The sequence below is a fragment of the Monodelphis domestica genome, chromosome 4, assembly GCF_027887165.1.
Source record: "Monodelphis domestica isolate mMonDom1 chromosome 4, mMonDom1.pri, whole genome shotgun sequence".
NCBI lineage: Eukaryota > Metazoa > Chordata > Mammalia > Didelphimorphia > Didelphidae > Monodelphis > Monodelphis domestica.
Genome location: NC_077230.1, coordinates 290,552,137 through 290,567,651, shown reverse-complemented (window position 1 = coordinate 290,567,651; position 15,515 = coordinate 290,552,137). Strand labels below are relative to the sequence as shown.

At 33.9% G+C, this 15,515-nt stretch overlaps 1 protein-coding gene across 5 annotated transcripts in view; it reads right to left on the bottom strand.

Moving 5' to 3' along the window:
* IFT88 (intraflagellar transport 88) overlaps nt 1–15,515 on the bottom strand; it is a 119,763-nt gene that overhangs the window by 69,317 nt on the left and 34,931 nt on the right. For all 5 annotated transcript variants that reach the window (XM_007495202.3, XM_001366349.4, XM_007495201.3 and 2 more), the window contains 4 exons: nt 14,381–14,451; nt 12,490–12,576; nt 9,503–9,602; nt 429–515 (listed from right to left, as the gene is read on the bottom strand). In XM_007495202.3, the coding sequence (XP_007495264.1) occupies nt 429–515; nt 9,503–9,602; nt 12,490–12,576; nt 14,381–14,451 (345 nt within the window). The remainder of the gene's footprint in view (nt 1–428; nt 516–9,502; nt 9,603–12,489; nt 12,577–14,380; nt 14,452–15,515) is intronic.

The window sequence follows — 15,515 nt, the reverse complement described above, 5'->3', positions numbered from 1 at the left end:
TTACCTATTTAAAGGTAATCTCTGGATTCCTCTCCCAGAAACTATGGGCTTTTCCTTTGAGAAATAAATTTATTTTTCCTCAGAGAAATGATAATTGCCCCTATGTTTACTTCAGAACACTTAAGGGGAGTAGTCCAGGAAGGAACTGAGTAGTGACTATTCTTGTGGAATGTTAACTACAAACTTGATTTTAACACAAAATAACCTTTTCCTTGTTCAAGATTCCTATAAATGTGACCTCAACTTGTCTTGGGGTAGAGTCATGCTGGTAAGCCCGAGGGAACTATGCCAGTTTTGGAACTAAGCCTGAAATAGCTTAAATATTAAATTAATGTAAATTTGTTTCTGACAGATTTATGCCTAAAACACAAGGTATAATATTAATAGTTTTATATTATAAATAATAGTTAATTATAAAAAAAACTTACCAAGTAATAAAGGAATGAAAGGTTGGTCGCAGCTGCACTTTTAACTCGACTATCTTTTTTTTCAAACATTTTTAAAGTTTCCACAGCCTAGAAGTGAAACATTTTGCAAGTTACTTAGAATGAGACTGGTTGTTTCTTTAAAAACAAGCAAAACCAATATTTAATTAATCTTTGTTTATAGTATCAACAATAAGTACTAAGATCATTACAGAAGACCTTTCTAAAAATGCTTTTTTTTTAAATGCAGAGCATTTGTCATTTTTGTTTGGTTTCAAAATTTCCCAAGTAGCTTTAATTGTTAAGTAAATTATATATGTATACACACACACACACACACACACACACACACACACACACACACACACACACATATATATATATATGTAAGCATAAGTTTCTAGAAAGTCACTATGATATAATGGGAAAAGCTCTAGACTCAAAGATAGGCCACTTGAGTGGTTCTAATCCTGGCTTTGCTACTAATTTCCCATGTGACTTGTTGGGCAAGGCACATTGGGCCTTGCTTCTACAACTTGGTAGAGAAGGGAAAACACTGGATCCTTGGAGCCAGAAGGCATGGACTTGAATACTGGCTCTGCTACTTACAGCTAATTTGGTGGGGGTGGAAAGTTACCCTTGAGGCCAGTTTTCTCAGGAAAAAAAGAGTTAAAACTAGATCATTTCTTTTTTCTGGTTTTTGTTTTGTTTTCCTTTAGAATGGATAATTTCTGAAGTTCCTTCAGGATCTAAATTGCAAGCTATATTCACATCATACATGATATAAAGAAATATTACAAAAAAATTTCTTCAAAAACTATACTGTAAAATAGTTCTGCGCAATCTATATTTAACATGCTATTACATGTTTTGGACCTTTCTTCCAGTAATTTTTCACTCAATGGAAAATGTCACTGGAGACTTTAAAGGTTCTGATGAATTAAATAACACAGAAAACATTAAGAAAAAGAGATCACAAAAGTTAAAACAAATAATTTGAACACAAGAAACTGAAGTTTTTCCATGAATAAATGAACAAAATGAATTTAACTAGGACAAGATGGGAAACATTTTTTAGGGGGGGGAACCTTAGCATCAAACATCTCTAAAAATGGTCTGATATTCAAGACATATGCAACTATGCTAAAAAACCATTCTCTGAAGGGTTCATCAAAGGATATGAACAAATCTTAAAAGAATTGAAAAGTACTACTAATAACATATGACTACTCTGAATGACCAATAAGAAGAAAAACACAAATTAAAACAACTTTGAAGTCATTTTCTTCCCCTCCCCCCAAGAAAGTTTACAAAGATGAGTAAAGATGTAAATATTCAATTCTGCAGATGCTGTGGAAGGAAATGTATGCTGATGTATGGTTGTTGGAGCTAAGGATTATTTCAATCATAATAATACTAGCTACAATTTATATAGTGCTTATTAGGTACCAGGCACAGTAAATACTTTATAAATATCTCAATTTGGTCCTCAAAACAACCCTAAGAAGTAGATGCTATTACTGTCCTTATTTTACAACTGAGGAACGGAGGCAAATAACAGTTAAGTGACTTGTCCAAGATCATACAGCTAATACTAAAAGCAATTTGGAATTATGTGAAGAAAGCGAGTAATATCTGTACCTTTTGACTAAGTGATCCCATTGCTAGATACATGCAAATAAGACCTAAAAAAAATTAAGTCACATAAACACCAAAAAATTTAAATCAGCATTTTTTTTGTACTATTATAGAGCTGGAAACAAAGTAGATGGGCATTGATTGTTTAACAATAAAGCATTTGTGGCATATAGGGATTTCTAGCCAAAAAAGTTGCTAAATACAGGCCAATTGCCCATTTCCTACATACCTATGCCAGTAAAAACCTGAAATATAATTGAATAAAAAAAATCAAGCAATCCAATAAAAAATTACAATGAAGTGACTTTTTTCACTTTAGAACTATATAAAGAGACAACCAGAAGTCTTCTAGCTTCTAGTTAAGAAAAGGGACCTCCAGCAAAGCTAGTACTAGCACAGGCAAAAATGTTTACAGCCTCCCAAGAGTGAAAAGAGAGGCTAGAATCATGAAAGCCAGAAAGGTTTGATGTCTACATATAGTAAACATGAAATTCTCCCCTCAAAAGTCCCAAAGCTTTCACACTGGAAAATATGAGTCAGCCTTTTCTGGTCCAGTGAAGTACTGGGGCCAGCTTATATAGACTCTGAGAACTAACTCTTAAATTCTCAGTGTAAGTATTTATACCTCAGAAATCAGCAAAGCTACAAATCAGAGCTTGATTCATTGTTTTTGTTGCTTGTCATAGATTTAAGAAAGAGATGGAGAATATGTTAATGATGCAGATTTAACTTTAAAGTGGGTCAAGCAATTCCCTCCACCCAGAGCATTAGTTGTTAAACATTTACCAATATACCTCCGCCCAGAATGTGGAATTCAATACAAGAACCCAGAGATCCAGCAGAAAACCAAGCACAGCAAACCACCTCACACACAAAAAAAAAGCTCAGCAAGGGGCAAAGCCTGGCCCTAGCACAAAGTCTCACTTAAGTAACTAAAACAAGAGAAATAGATAAAATAAAGACATAGAGCAATATTATATAATATATACATATATTATAGATCCAGAGATCTTTCAAAAGACTGAAAAAAACTTCATTTTCTATAAGGACTAGATAAACATCGAGAAGAAATTAAAGACAAAAAATGAAATAAAGCTCTGGGGGAAAGAAATGGAAAGAGAATAAATAGTTTAGAAAAGTGGTAAACCTTGCCCAAGAAATGGACTTCCTGAAAAGTAGATCAATAGAAATCAATGACTCCAGGAGATAATAATAGTAGGACAAAATCAAAAGATTGAAAAAAATAGAAGAAAGTGTATATCATCATATATAAAAGCCTAGATGCAGTATTTCAAGAAATCATAAATTTAAACTGCCCAGATGTATTAGAATCAGAAAGAAAAGATGGAAAGAATCCATTGTTTACCACATGAAAGGAAAGTTTCAAGAATGTCAAAGACAAACTCCAAATCTCCCACATCAATTAAAAAAAACCCAACAACTAAAAGCATCAGAAAGAAGCAATCAAGCATTCAGGAACTAGAGTCCTTGGCACCTTCTAGTAAAAAACAAGAATTTTCAGGATACAATATTTCAAAGGCAACAGAGATAGACTTAGAACCAAAAGTGACTTACTTATCTTGCAAAGTGAAGTATATTCCTACAGGGGCAAAAATTGATTTTTAATGGATTATAGAACTTTCAAGCATTTCTGATGAAAAGACCAGAGTTGAGTAGCAACTCTGGAATGCAAACACAAGAGTCCTGAGAAACCTAGAAAGGAAAATCTAGATTTAATAACTTGAAAGGGTTGTATGTTAAATGATAAAGTGCTAACCTTCTAAAAAGAAGAGAAGAAACAAGTATTCCTTCAGAAACTTAAGGATTTTAAAGAGTACTGAGGAAGTTAAGGAAAATAAGGATTTGAGGATGAACTGGCTTTAATTCAGAGGGCTTTAAGAGGGGAAAGAGAAAGGAGAACAAAAGAAAAACAGTAGTATGTGAGTAGGGTGGAACTTGATCTTTCTCATAATCAGGATGTGGAAGAACACAAAGAAAGGGCTGAGCATAAGAAGGAACTTGTATATTCTTATCTGAAATGGACAAGAGAGATGAATACATACATATACATAACTAGCTTGACAAAAAAATTCATCAGATTCAATCTGGAAAGAAGAGGGGAAGAGAGATTGGTGTTTAGTTAAAGAGAGGGAATAATATTAAGGAAGGAAGAGCCACAAGCAAAACAGACTTGTTGATCTAGGAAGAGAAATTAAAAGAGGGGGAAATTTTTTTTTAATTTGATTTTCATTGTATTCTTTTCTTTAATTTAATTTCTTTAGAATTTGGAAGAAATATGCAAAACATTTTTCCTTGTTGAAATTTTGATTACTCACATGGGTAATAAGAGGATCTTTTGAGAGTGTTAAATTATTTGAGCAGCCTTTCCCTAACCTCATTTACTCCCTTCAATCTTTTAATAAATTCTTCCTTATTATGAGCTTAAACATTGACAAACTAGAACTTTTAAATATGAAATGAGCAAAACAGGATTGTATATGAATGTGTATATATATGAAATTGTTACTTGGTAACTTATTTTAAATAAGTATATATTAAATTTAATGTGATTGTAACAAAACACTTGTTTTTTTAATGAAAAAGGGATTATATTTCCAATCTTTTGGCACAAAAGAAAATTTATTATATGTTTTTTTGTACATAGTCAATCCAAGTGCTCAAATAATTTAACACTCTCAAAAAATCATCTTATTACCCATGTGGGCTATCAAGAGAGAAAAATATATGCATAGGTAGGAGAGAAAGGTTTAAAATGATACATTTTTTTGAAAGAGAGAATAGTCTTTGGTTGTGATAGAAAGGGACTAAGAAGAAACAATCCTTATTCTAATCTGAGATCTAAGGCATTCCATCTCCCCTCATCCCCCCTTTTAAGTATCACTACTACAACACTACACAAAGGGGTATATGGGGTGTTCAGGGAGGAGTAATATCTCTGGTATGGAGGGCTTGTTGTGCCCTCCTAGGGCAGCTCTCCAGCCTCTGACCCTCACCTGACACCCAGTTCTCACTTGTGGCTCCCAGGAGCTGCTAGCATGCGGCAGTGGCCATACCCCGGGCAATGGCTTCGACAGGCCGGCTAAACCTTGTGAGGGTAGCCATCGGGTCCATGTCGATCCCTGGTGAACTAGGGCTTTGCTCACCCAGCATGTGAAGACTGCTTCGGCTGAACAGACGGAAGAAACCAATAAGAAGGTTCAGCGGCTGAGATGGCGACGCAGCAAAGCACTGTGGAGTGCTCAGGGTATGTTGGAGCACAAAAGACAATGCGTCCATCCAATGCAGCTGAGGAGTCTCCAGGTGTAACGATCTTTAGTGCTACTGGACCCAGGCTTCCAAAGCCTAGAGAATGGGACTGTCTCTGTGCATCGACTTTTCCACTTAAATCTCCTTCATGCACAAGTATCTTTGTGCAAATGCACAAAGACAATTGTCATTCTCAGTTACCGAGAGACTACTACCACTAACAGCACCTAAGAAGGTTTGATACTGACTTTCATGTAGAATTTCCATGAATCAAGAACTACTTTGTGACTGTATATTTATTAAACCCAAGGAAAATGCAGGTTAAAAAAAATGCACTTAACAACAGGCAAAATGTGGGATTCGCTTGACTAAACTTTAAATGAGAAATGGTATTTAGCATGGCAGATATATTTGTAGTCAGGAAATGTAGAAGAGACAAAAGAGGTAGACAAGGGGGAAATCCTTTTGGGAGTGGAGTAGACTGGGAAGAAAACAAATGTGGACAAAAAGGACCTATGTTCAAATCCTGGCCACTCTGGACTTCAGTTTCTTCATCTATAAAACAAGGAGTTTGGACTAGACAGTTTCTAAGATCCCCGTTGTCTCCAAATCTATGATCTATAGATTTATTCACTAATCAAAGCATAGGGAAAGCAGTAGAAGGTCCCTAATCTCCTTGTGTCTTATTATATAGCAGAATAGTTGTATCCATAATGAAAGCTCAAGTTATAGTTCACATATTTCAATCAGGTGGGGAGGAAGAAGAATTGTGCATTAATTGAAGTCACTAGAAGTAATGCCCAAGAGATAGGTAGAGCTCAGTAGATAGAGAGCTGGGCGTGGAACTAGGAGGACCTGTGTTCAAATCTAGCCTCACACACTTCTTAGCTATGTGAACTTGGACAAGTCACTTAACCCCCATTGCCTATCCCTTACTGATCTTTTGCCTTGGGACCGATACTTAGTTTCTGTTCTAAGACAAAACACAAGAGTTTAAGAAGAGAAGGAATGCACAGAAGCAAAGTAGTTCTGTAGACAGAGTTCTGGAATTGAGGATAGGGAGATCTGGCCTGAAATCCCACTGCAGACCAGCTGAATAACTTATCCTCTGTGGTCCTCAGTTTCCTCACCTGTAAATATGGATCACAATAAATGTTGCACTTACTTCACAGGTTTCAGGCTTTTATTTTTTTTAGGACAAGGTGAAATAATATAAAGTGCTTTGTAAACTTTGATGTGTTATACTAATGTCAGATATTATCAGCAATAGCAATGTTTGACGGGGCTCAAATAACAGGAATATTAAACAAGCTGACAAAGCCAAAGATATTGCAGTAGAACAATGATGGTGAACCTTTTAAAGATTGTACCCTCATGCTACATGTGAGTCCCCCTCCTTACTCCAGACAAGGGAGGGAGGAAGTACTCCCATTGGGCTGCTGGGCAGAGGGGCATGATGGGAGAAATGTCATTGGGCTCCCTTGGAGAAAGGGAAGGGGGCAGCCCTCTCCAGCATGTATGCCATAGGTTTGCCAATATGGCAGTAAAATATGGGACAATTTCATAATGTAACTTTATTATTTTTATTATAATACCATTATTATATTATTGTACAAAATGTAATAAAATAAATATTTATTATTATATATTACCTTAAAAATTTCCCTCTTTATCAGTTTATAATCAGTTGAGGAATCTAGACCTAAAGTTTTAAATGTTTGTTGAACTGAAATGAAGAACTTAAGATTCTGGGACTTATTCCTGGAATGACTCCTTTGCTACTGAACCTTTCTTACTTCCTATGTAGAATAGAGAAACCTTCTGTGGAAGGCCATGGAATCCCTCCAACCTACCTCAAAGACATTCCTAGCTTATGTTGCTCATGCCGTAGGAGCTACCTCACTGCCCCACACACAATCACCCAACTGTTAATGTGAGAACTTTAGCCTCCCTGTATCTCTCAACTGTATAAGCTTCATTTTACTTTGGCTGTAGGTCGAAAAACATCATTTTCATTTCAGTACCATTTTATAATGAATATATGCAAATGTGTTACATATATATATACATATAGTATGTGAATGATAAAGAATAGAATGTAAAAAGAAAGCAATGTGGTACTCTAAAGTTTATGATACTTACAACTAACTGCAAAATGATATGACAATGGTATATCATTTTATAAGCAAGTCAGTCCAGGAAGTTTTCTAAATCAGATTAGGTAAGTAAAATTTACCACCAGCCATTTATCAAAGACACCTTATAATTTGTGTTTTTCCATGTAGTACATACTAACTATAAGATTAGCATTCACTCTAAAGTAAAATGCATCGTCTTTAAAAAAAAAAAAGCATACTATAATCCAAAAAAACCTATTTGAAAGTCAGCAACATAAAAGTAATTACCTAAATTGAACATTTTAACAAAATGTCACAATATCGTCAAGATAAATCTATAGTATATACAGAACTTTTAAAACTAAAAATGATTTAAAAACAATGAAAACAAAATTTGGCATATGCAATTAAGATTCTAAGCAACAAACTATTCTAAAAAGACTAAAAGCTCATGAAAAGAACACTGTCAGTTTTTTGGCTCAGATTCTGGTTTTCCATAGAAGGATATTTTTATAATGATTTCTAAGGCATCCAAGAAATAGTTATTTACAAAATATTACTTCAGTACTTTGAAATAAAATGCTTTGATAATTGGCTAACATTTGAAAAGCAGAAAATAAGATGAATTTAAAAAATAAAGTTGCCCAAAGAGTGTTTATTGTCCAAATGGAATGATTTTATTTCTTTTACCATTAGAAGCATAGATCATTTTACTTATTTATAGTCTCTATTTCAATTCCCCCCCCTCCCCTTGGAATTATATGATCTTCTACTGTATATTGTTATTAATGGGCAATATTTACTTTTATAGCTAATTTAATCCTTCATAATCAACATATTTTGGTCTGGCTTTAGACAAAAACATTTCTTCGTATTACTCAGAAAAAGGCACAAATAATTATGCCAAGAAACTGCCTGTGAGACTGAAGCATCTTCTTTATAAGTATGGAAGTATCCATAGAGCAGAAGTCATATCTTATCCTCTTTACCTTAAACTGGTCATTAAATAATTGTTTTGAGTCCTCTGAATATATCACCTTGGTTATATATAACCTAACAGTGTTCTTTTCAAACCTACATTTTATTATACCTACCTCTTCATACTTACAGGACACAAACAAAAAGTAAGAGACAAATAAAAGCAGCAATGTTGAAGAGAAAGTGAAAATGACAATTGAAAAATACCATTAAAATTACTGTTAACACCAAGACATTGATAATATAAATATGGCATCAGATCTCATGCTGACTTAGATTAATCCCCCAAACAAGGAAAAATAGGAAATATTTAAAATATATTTAAATTTATTTTAAAATATAGTTAAATTATAAAAATCTTCTGGAGGAAAACACCATTTAGTAATAAAATATTATAAAGATTTATTGACAAGGTTTGTTATTTTTGTCAACCATGATAATAGTTCTCAAACTTTTTTGTCTGTGGACTATTTCAGAAAGGCATGTGATCCCAACAAACCTCCCAACTCAAATTCAACTGAAAAAAAAATCTCAATAGAAATATTCAAAATATTGGTATTATTTTAAATTATATATTAGTGAAATAATTATCAAATGACATGTGAAAGTACTAAGAAAAATTTTTAAATATAACTCAAATATAAGGTATTCCTAATATTATTTAGAATCACATGGAAATTATTGCTTCATGTCAAAAACAAAAACATAAGCATTTCCTTATTGAAAACAAAATACTTAAAAAATAGTCCATAGACCAACCATTGAGAGTTTTAGTTTGAGAACTGTGTATCTTATAAGGATGTTGACCATGGTAACATAGTAAAGAAATTCTTATTTTGATTGTTATTTATAAATTTTTTAAAGCATCACATATAGCACTCAACAGTTTTTATCATATTAAATTATTCTTATTTTAAGATGAAATTGGGCAAACTTTGAAATGAAGTGATAGAGAACATTACTGATAATTATGAATCATCTTATTTTTATTAAGCAAAAGCAAAATATCTCACTTTTAAATGCAATATTCCATTTAAACATTAAATGAAATTCCTTTATAATATTATAAAAACTTACTTGGTTGAAGTCCTTTTGCCTCAAGTATGTAATTGCTTTATTTATTTCCAGATCATTTGCAAGTTCTACATATTGAGAAGCTTTTACTACTTCAACACACCTATAATGGAAAAGTTAAAGAAATACATGTTTGCCACATCACTTTTTTGATGTTTCTGTTTTTAAAAATAACTCTTTCAAAAGATTTTGGGAAGTGGGTTCAAATGTAGGAAGTAGTGTAGTCTAATAGATGGAGTCAGAAGATTGGTCTATATTGATTCTCTTAATAAGCACTTATTGTAAAATGGAGATTTGAACCCTAGACTTCAATCCCCAGAAGTCCTTGGTACTTCCCAGAATTCCCTATAATCTCACCTGAGTCTCCACCTGGGCTAGATCACAAGGAGTATTTAACTGGCAGCAATGCCTACTTGGCCCACTACAATGCAATGATGTAGTGGGTAAGCTAATTGCCCGGTTTTGAATGGGCTAATCAGCCCTAGGCACATGGTTTTTCTTATCTGCATTTTCTTTATTCCTTGATTTCTAAAAATCATTAATAAACCTTTTAAAATATAATAGTTCTATTACTAGAGACTAAAAATTTAATTTTTACATTATTAAAGAAGGGCAGCTAGATGTCCTGGGTTCAAATTTGAACAAGTCACTTAATTCTGATTACCTAGCCCTTACCACTCTTCTTCCTTGGAATTGATACTTAGTACTGATTCTAAGACAGAAGGTAAGGGTTTTTTTAAAAAGCACTTATTAAGCCCCATAAGTCACATGTATATTTCTAGGGATAAACACTAATTCTAATATGGCTTCATTTTGTGACAGCAATGGTCATGTCTCTCCTAAAAATCAGGCTGACTTGTACCATCTGACTTTGATGAAATGAAAAAAAAAATTGAGTGGATTTGCCTACCTTTAGATAACTATAGTTGAGTACTAAGTTTTTGACATAAGTATGTTTTCTATTACTTTCTATTGTGTTTTTAAATTCTGTGGCTTTGGATATAACTGTAAGGAAAGTTGTGAAAGCTATAGTTCTTAAAGAGCATGTGTCAAAGACAATTAAGGATACTGCAACAACCACTGGTATGGAGAAGTTAAACATTTCAAGGATCATTCATGTCTACAATGTGATAGAACCTGCACCAAAGTGAAAAAGGGAAGTACCCTCAAAAATGAAAAATAATTCCCAGAAATGGTAAATGATTCCCACAAAATAGGCTAATTAATCCTCAGAAAACAAGTGAAGACCTCCAGTAGGACATGGCACCAGTGTGGTTGTTACTGACTCCTCAGCAGTAGGGAGTAGGTTTCTTGAAGTTGCAAGAACAGAGAGGAACATTAAATAAGAACATAAAAAAAGTTGCTTATCACTGCTATGAATTAAGTACTATTCCTATTTTAGAGATGAGGAAACTAAAGCTATTAGTAGTTAAATAACCATGCCAAGTATCTGATGCAAGATTCAAATTGAGGTTTTCCTTACTCCAGGGTTGGTATTCTATCTTTTAATGCCATGTTTAGAAATAGAATTTAAGGTATCTGCAAAAGAAGTGTCTCAGATAGGAGAGGTGACTGCATGAATCACAGACACTAGAGAGAAAACAAGATTTCTGAATGAATAGTCCATTTTTGACTGGAATTCAAAATCAAGAAGGTGAGAAATCTCTAACAGAGAAGAAGAGTATTAAGGAAACAAGGGTTAGAAATGTTTGTTGAATTTTTCAACTGAAATAGGAGATTAGTGCTAATGACTACAATCTAAGACTATAGTATGACTAAGAAGAATATTCCCTACTAGAAATTTAGGGTAGTGGCTAACAAATAGATTTTTCTCAGATTTGATGAGGAAAAGTGGATAGTGAGACAAATACATTTGAATCCAAAAAATGAAAAGCTTGGTACAAAATTGTATACTTGAGTTGTGGCACGTTTACAGCCTTTATTTGGAAAATACCCATTTGGAAACAAGTATGCCCGTTTTTAATAGCCAGTTGTTTCTGTTTAATACTATTCAAATTGATTAAAGTATAAATATATTTTTTAAAAATGTTATTTTATCAATTACATTTAATAACAAATTTCCACATAAGTTTTCTGAAATTATATGATACAAATTGTCTCCTTTCCTCCCATCCTTACCATTTGCAGAGCTGGCAAGCAATTCAATTGGGCCTATACATGTATTATCATGCAAAACATTATAAATATATTTTGAAAGATTGCTACTAGTAGTGTAATTTTCAAGTAACTTCATATTAGAACAAAGCAAAATAAAAGTTACAAGTCCACAGAGGAAGAGTTGGCTTATTTTGCTTATTATTAATGTTTTTAAATAGTTCTTCAAAGCTGTCCAAATTACAAATTTCTAAATAGAACATATTTGGGATGCATATTTTATTGGATAAAAGTCGTCTGTAATGAAAACAAATATGCCCAAGTTAATGCTATGAGTTAATTCTAAACTAACTCTAAACTAATAATTTCCTTCCTGAGAATCAGATTCTGAAGTACAACTAAAATAACTATTTTCTGTTTCACCTCAGTGTAGAAAATTAATCTAGGTGCGTGTGTTTGGCTATATAAAATATCAGTATTTTGAAATCAAATTTTAGGTTAGCCCAGCTCTCTGTTTCACAAGTTAACACATTTCTTCTTTTTTTTTTTTAAACCCTTACCTTCCATCTTTGGTTTTAAGGCAAAAAGAGTGGTAAGGGGTAGGCAATCAGAGTCAAGTGACTTGCCCAGGGTCACACAGCTAATAAGTGTCTGAGGACAGATTTGAACATAGGACCTCCCATCTCTGGGCCTGATTCTTAATCCACTGAGCCACCCAGCTGCCCCCTATAATTTTTTATAATTTATTTGCTAAGTGCAAACCACACCTATATGCTTTTGCTTTTTTCAATTAGTGAGAGAAGATTCTAGAATGAAAATTAATAACTGAAGAAAGAGATTAGCCTATATCTAGCAATACTAAAGTAATTTCTTACCAATCATATCCTATAGCAAAAGATGTTTCTATTACAGGAGCAATGAGTTTAGCTGCTGTCATGATGTATTTTTCTGCCATGGCTTTCCTGAAAACAAATGAAAAATTCCATTTTAGTTAGAAAAATAATTAGGATAGGTAAATATGGGCTGTGAGGAATCTAAAATAATGCCATATAGCAAATAGTAATAAGAAATGGAGATGGTTAGCCAAGAGAATAGAATACTTAGGAAACATTCTCAGTTGCTTCAAATATCTGAAGAAATGACATTTCTAAAATTAAACTTAGGGGGCAGCTCATTAGCTCAATGGATTGAGAGTCAGGCTCAGAGAAGGGAGGCCCTGGGTTCAAATCTGACCTCAGACACTTCCCAGCTATGTGATCCTGGGCAAGTCACTTGACTCCCATTGCCTAGCCCTTACCACTCTTCTGCATTGAAGCCAATACACAGTATTGATTCTAGGATGGAAGGTAAGGGTTTAAAAAAAAAAGAGCATTAAACTTAATACACTTTACCTAGAAGGACAGAATATCTACTGTAGTAATTAGAGAGAAGCAGATTTTTGTTCACCATAAGGAAGAATTTTGACCATTCTAACATTTACCAGCTGAGTAACCCTGGACAAGACAATTTGTGCATCAGTTTCTTTATCTTTAAAATGGAAATAATAAAATTGGTATTGCATACTTCAAAATATTGTTGTAAGTAAAATACTTTTTAAACCTTAAACTTCTTTAGAAAAATGAGGAGAGGGGGCAGCTGGGTGTCTCTGTCTCAGTGGATTGAGAGTCAAGCCTAGAGACTGGAGGTCCTAGCTTCAAATCTGGCCTCATATACTTCCCAGCTGTGTGACCCTGGGCAAATCACTTAACCCCCATTGCCTAGCCCTTACCACTTTTCTGCATTGAAGCCAATACACAGTATTGATTCTAGGATGGAAGGTAAGGGTTTAAAAAAAAGAAAAAGAAAAATGAGGAGAAATTATTATCAACAATTTTAACAATAGTTATCAGTCAGTCAACAAATATTTATTGTGTCCACTATGTGCCAGGCACTGTGATACAAAGAAAGGCAAAGGGCAGTGCTAGTGCTCAAGGAGTTCAGTCTAATGAATGAGCTTCACTGTGGAGTAAGTAGTGAGTTCCTGAACATTGGCTTGGTAGATGGAAGAAAAAAGGATAAGCAACCCTAAGAATAGACAGGAAAATTACTAAAAGATTTGCCTAATGACCTGTAAAAGTGCCTTCCACAAGGGAACTGAGACTGATGGTATCAAATTGCTTGGGTCCATCTCCATCTCCCATGCCTCATGAAATGAACTTTTGTACCAAAGATTTGAACCCCCTTCACCACTCCCTGGGATATAGAGGGAGCTTGGTAGAGGGAATGGTTCTATGGCCAACATGAGCATAAACTGAACGCTAGACCCTTCTCCAGATACCCAAAGGAAGGGAACAAAACAAGATATTCCTCCTTATGTTGGGGGTAGCATCTGTTGAACTATGGTTGAACACTTTATACACTCTTTATAGGAAAATTATGGCTACAGTGACAAGACAGGAGCTGTGTCCCAGTATCCAAATGGATTATGCATCCATCCCCCATCCCTGAAACTTAGAGATTGGTGTGTCCTTACAAGGGACCACAATTGGAAAGAAGAAAGCTAACTGAGAGGTAGATGTAGATGTGGATGTATTTGGACTAATGCAGCAAGTAGAAAGCAGGTTAGTTTTGTCATTAACTTCATGACACTATAAAAATTTAATGCTTTGATGTGCTGAATTTGTAATGTAAAATACAATGCATTTATTGAACACAAAAGTGTAAAAAGCTAATACAAAAAAAAAATTAGGCTTTTAAGAATCTGAACTATTAAACAAAGACTATTACCTTTCCCGTTCCATTTGTCTTAGATGATCATTTTTTATAGCTTCAATCACTAAGTTAGTATGGGGATCGTCCTGAAAGATAAAATTAGAAAAAACCCTCATTATTATTTGGTTATATATGAGTTTTAAACACACTTCATCATTGCCTACATGGTAAGGTTGGGATAGAATTCAGACCTGATTTTAGAGAATAACAATTTTTCTATATTTCAATTTTCCTTCAAAAAAGTTACTATGGTAGCACAAAGCTTCTGGCCATTCACCAAAGCTACTTAGATTGGAAAAAAAAAAAGGAAGAGCCAAGTCTAGGGGGGGAAATGCTCCAAATAATTAATAATTAGAGAAATTCAAATTGAGGTAAGGTTCAACTTCACACTAATCAGATTGGCAGAATTGACAAAAAAAAAAGAAAACAACAAATGGAGAAGATACTTTGGGGAAAATACTCCATTAATACATGATTGGGAACTATGTCAAAAAGGCTATAAAATAGTGCATATTCTTTGATACAATAATACCACTTCTAGGTCTTATCCCAAAGAAATTTTAAAAAGGTGGGAGGAGAGGAATCTACTTTTACAAAACTATTTATAGCAGCCCTTTTAGTGGTGGCAAAGAATTGGAAATTAAGAGGCTATCCATCAAATGGGGAATGGATGAACAAACTCTTACATAATGGTGATGGAATACTGCGCTGTAAGAAATGATGAACAACATGATTTCAGCAAAAGCTGTAAAGATGCAGACTGAAATAAGTAGAACCAGGAGAACATTGCACACAATAACAACAATTTTGTGGAATGATCATCTGTGAAAGACTTAGTTACTCTCATCAATACAATTATTATCCAGGACAATTCTGAAGGACTTATAACAAAGAATGCTAACCACCTTCAGAGAACTGTTGAAGTGGAGGAATGCAGGGCAAAGCATACTATTTTTCATTTTATTTTATTTGGGAGGGGTGGTTTTATATGAATATTTTCTTATAAAAATAAACAATATGAAATTTTAAAAAATCAATAGATGGCTAGTAGACCCATGAACTGGTTAGTCTATACATTCTAGAGAGTGATTTAGAGCCATACCTCAAAAGTTACTAGACAGTATATAAATTTTGCCTCAGCAATACCACT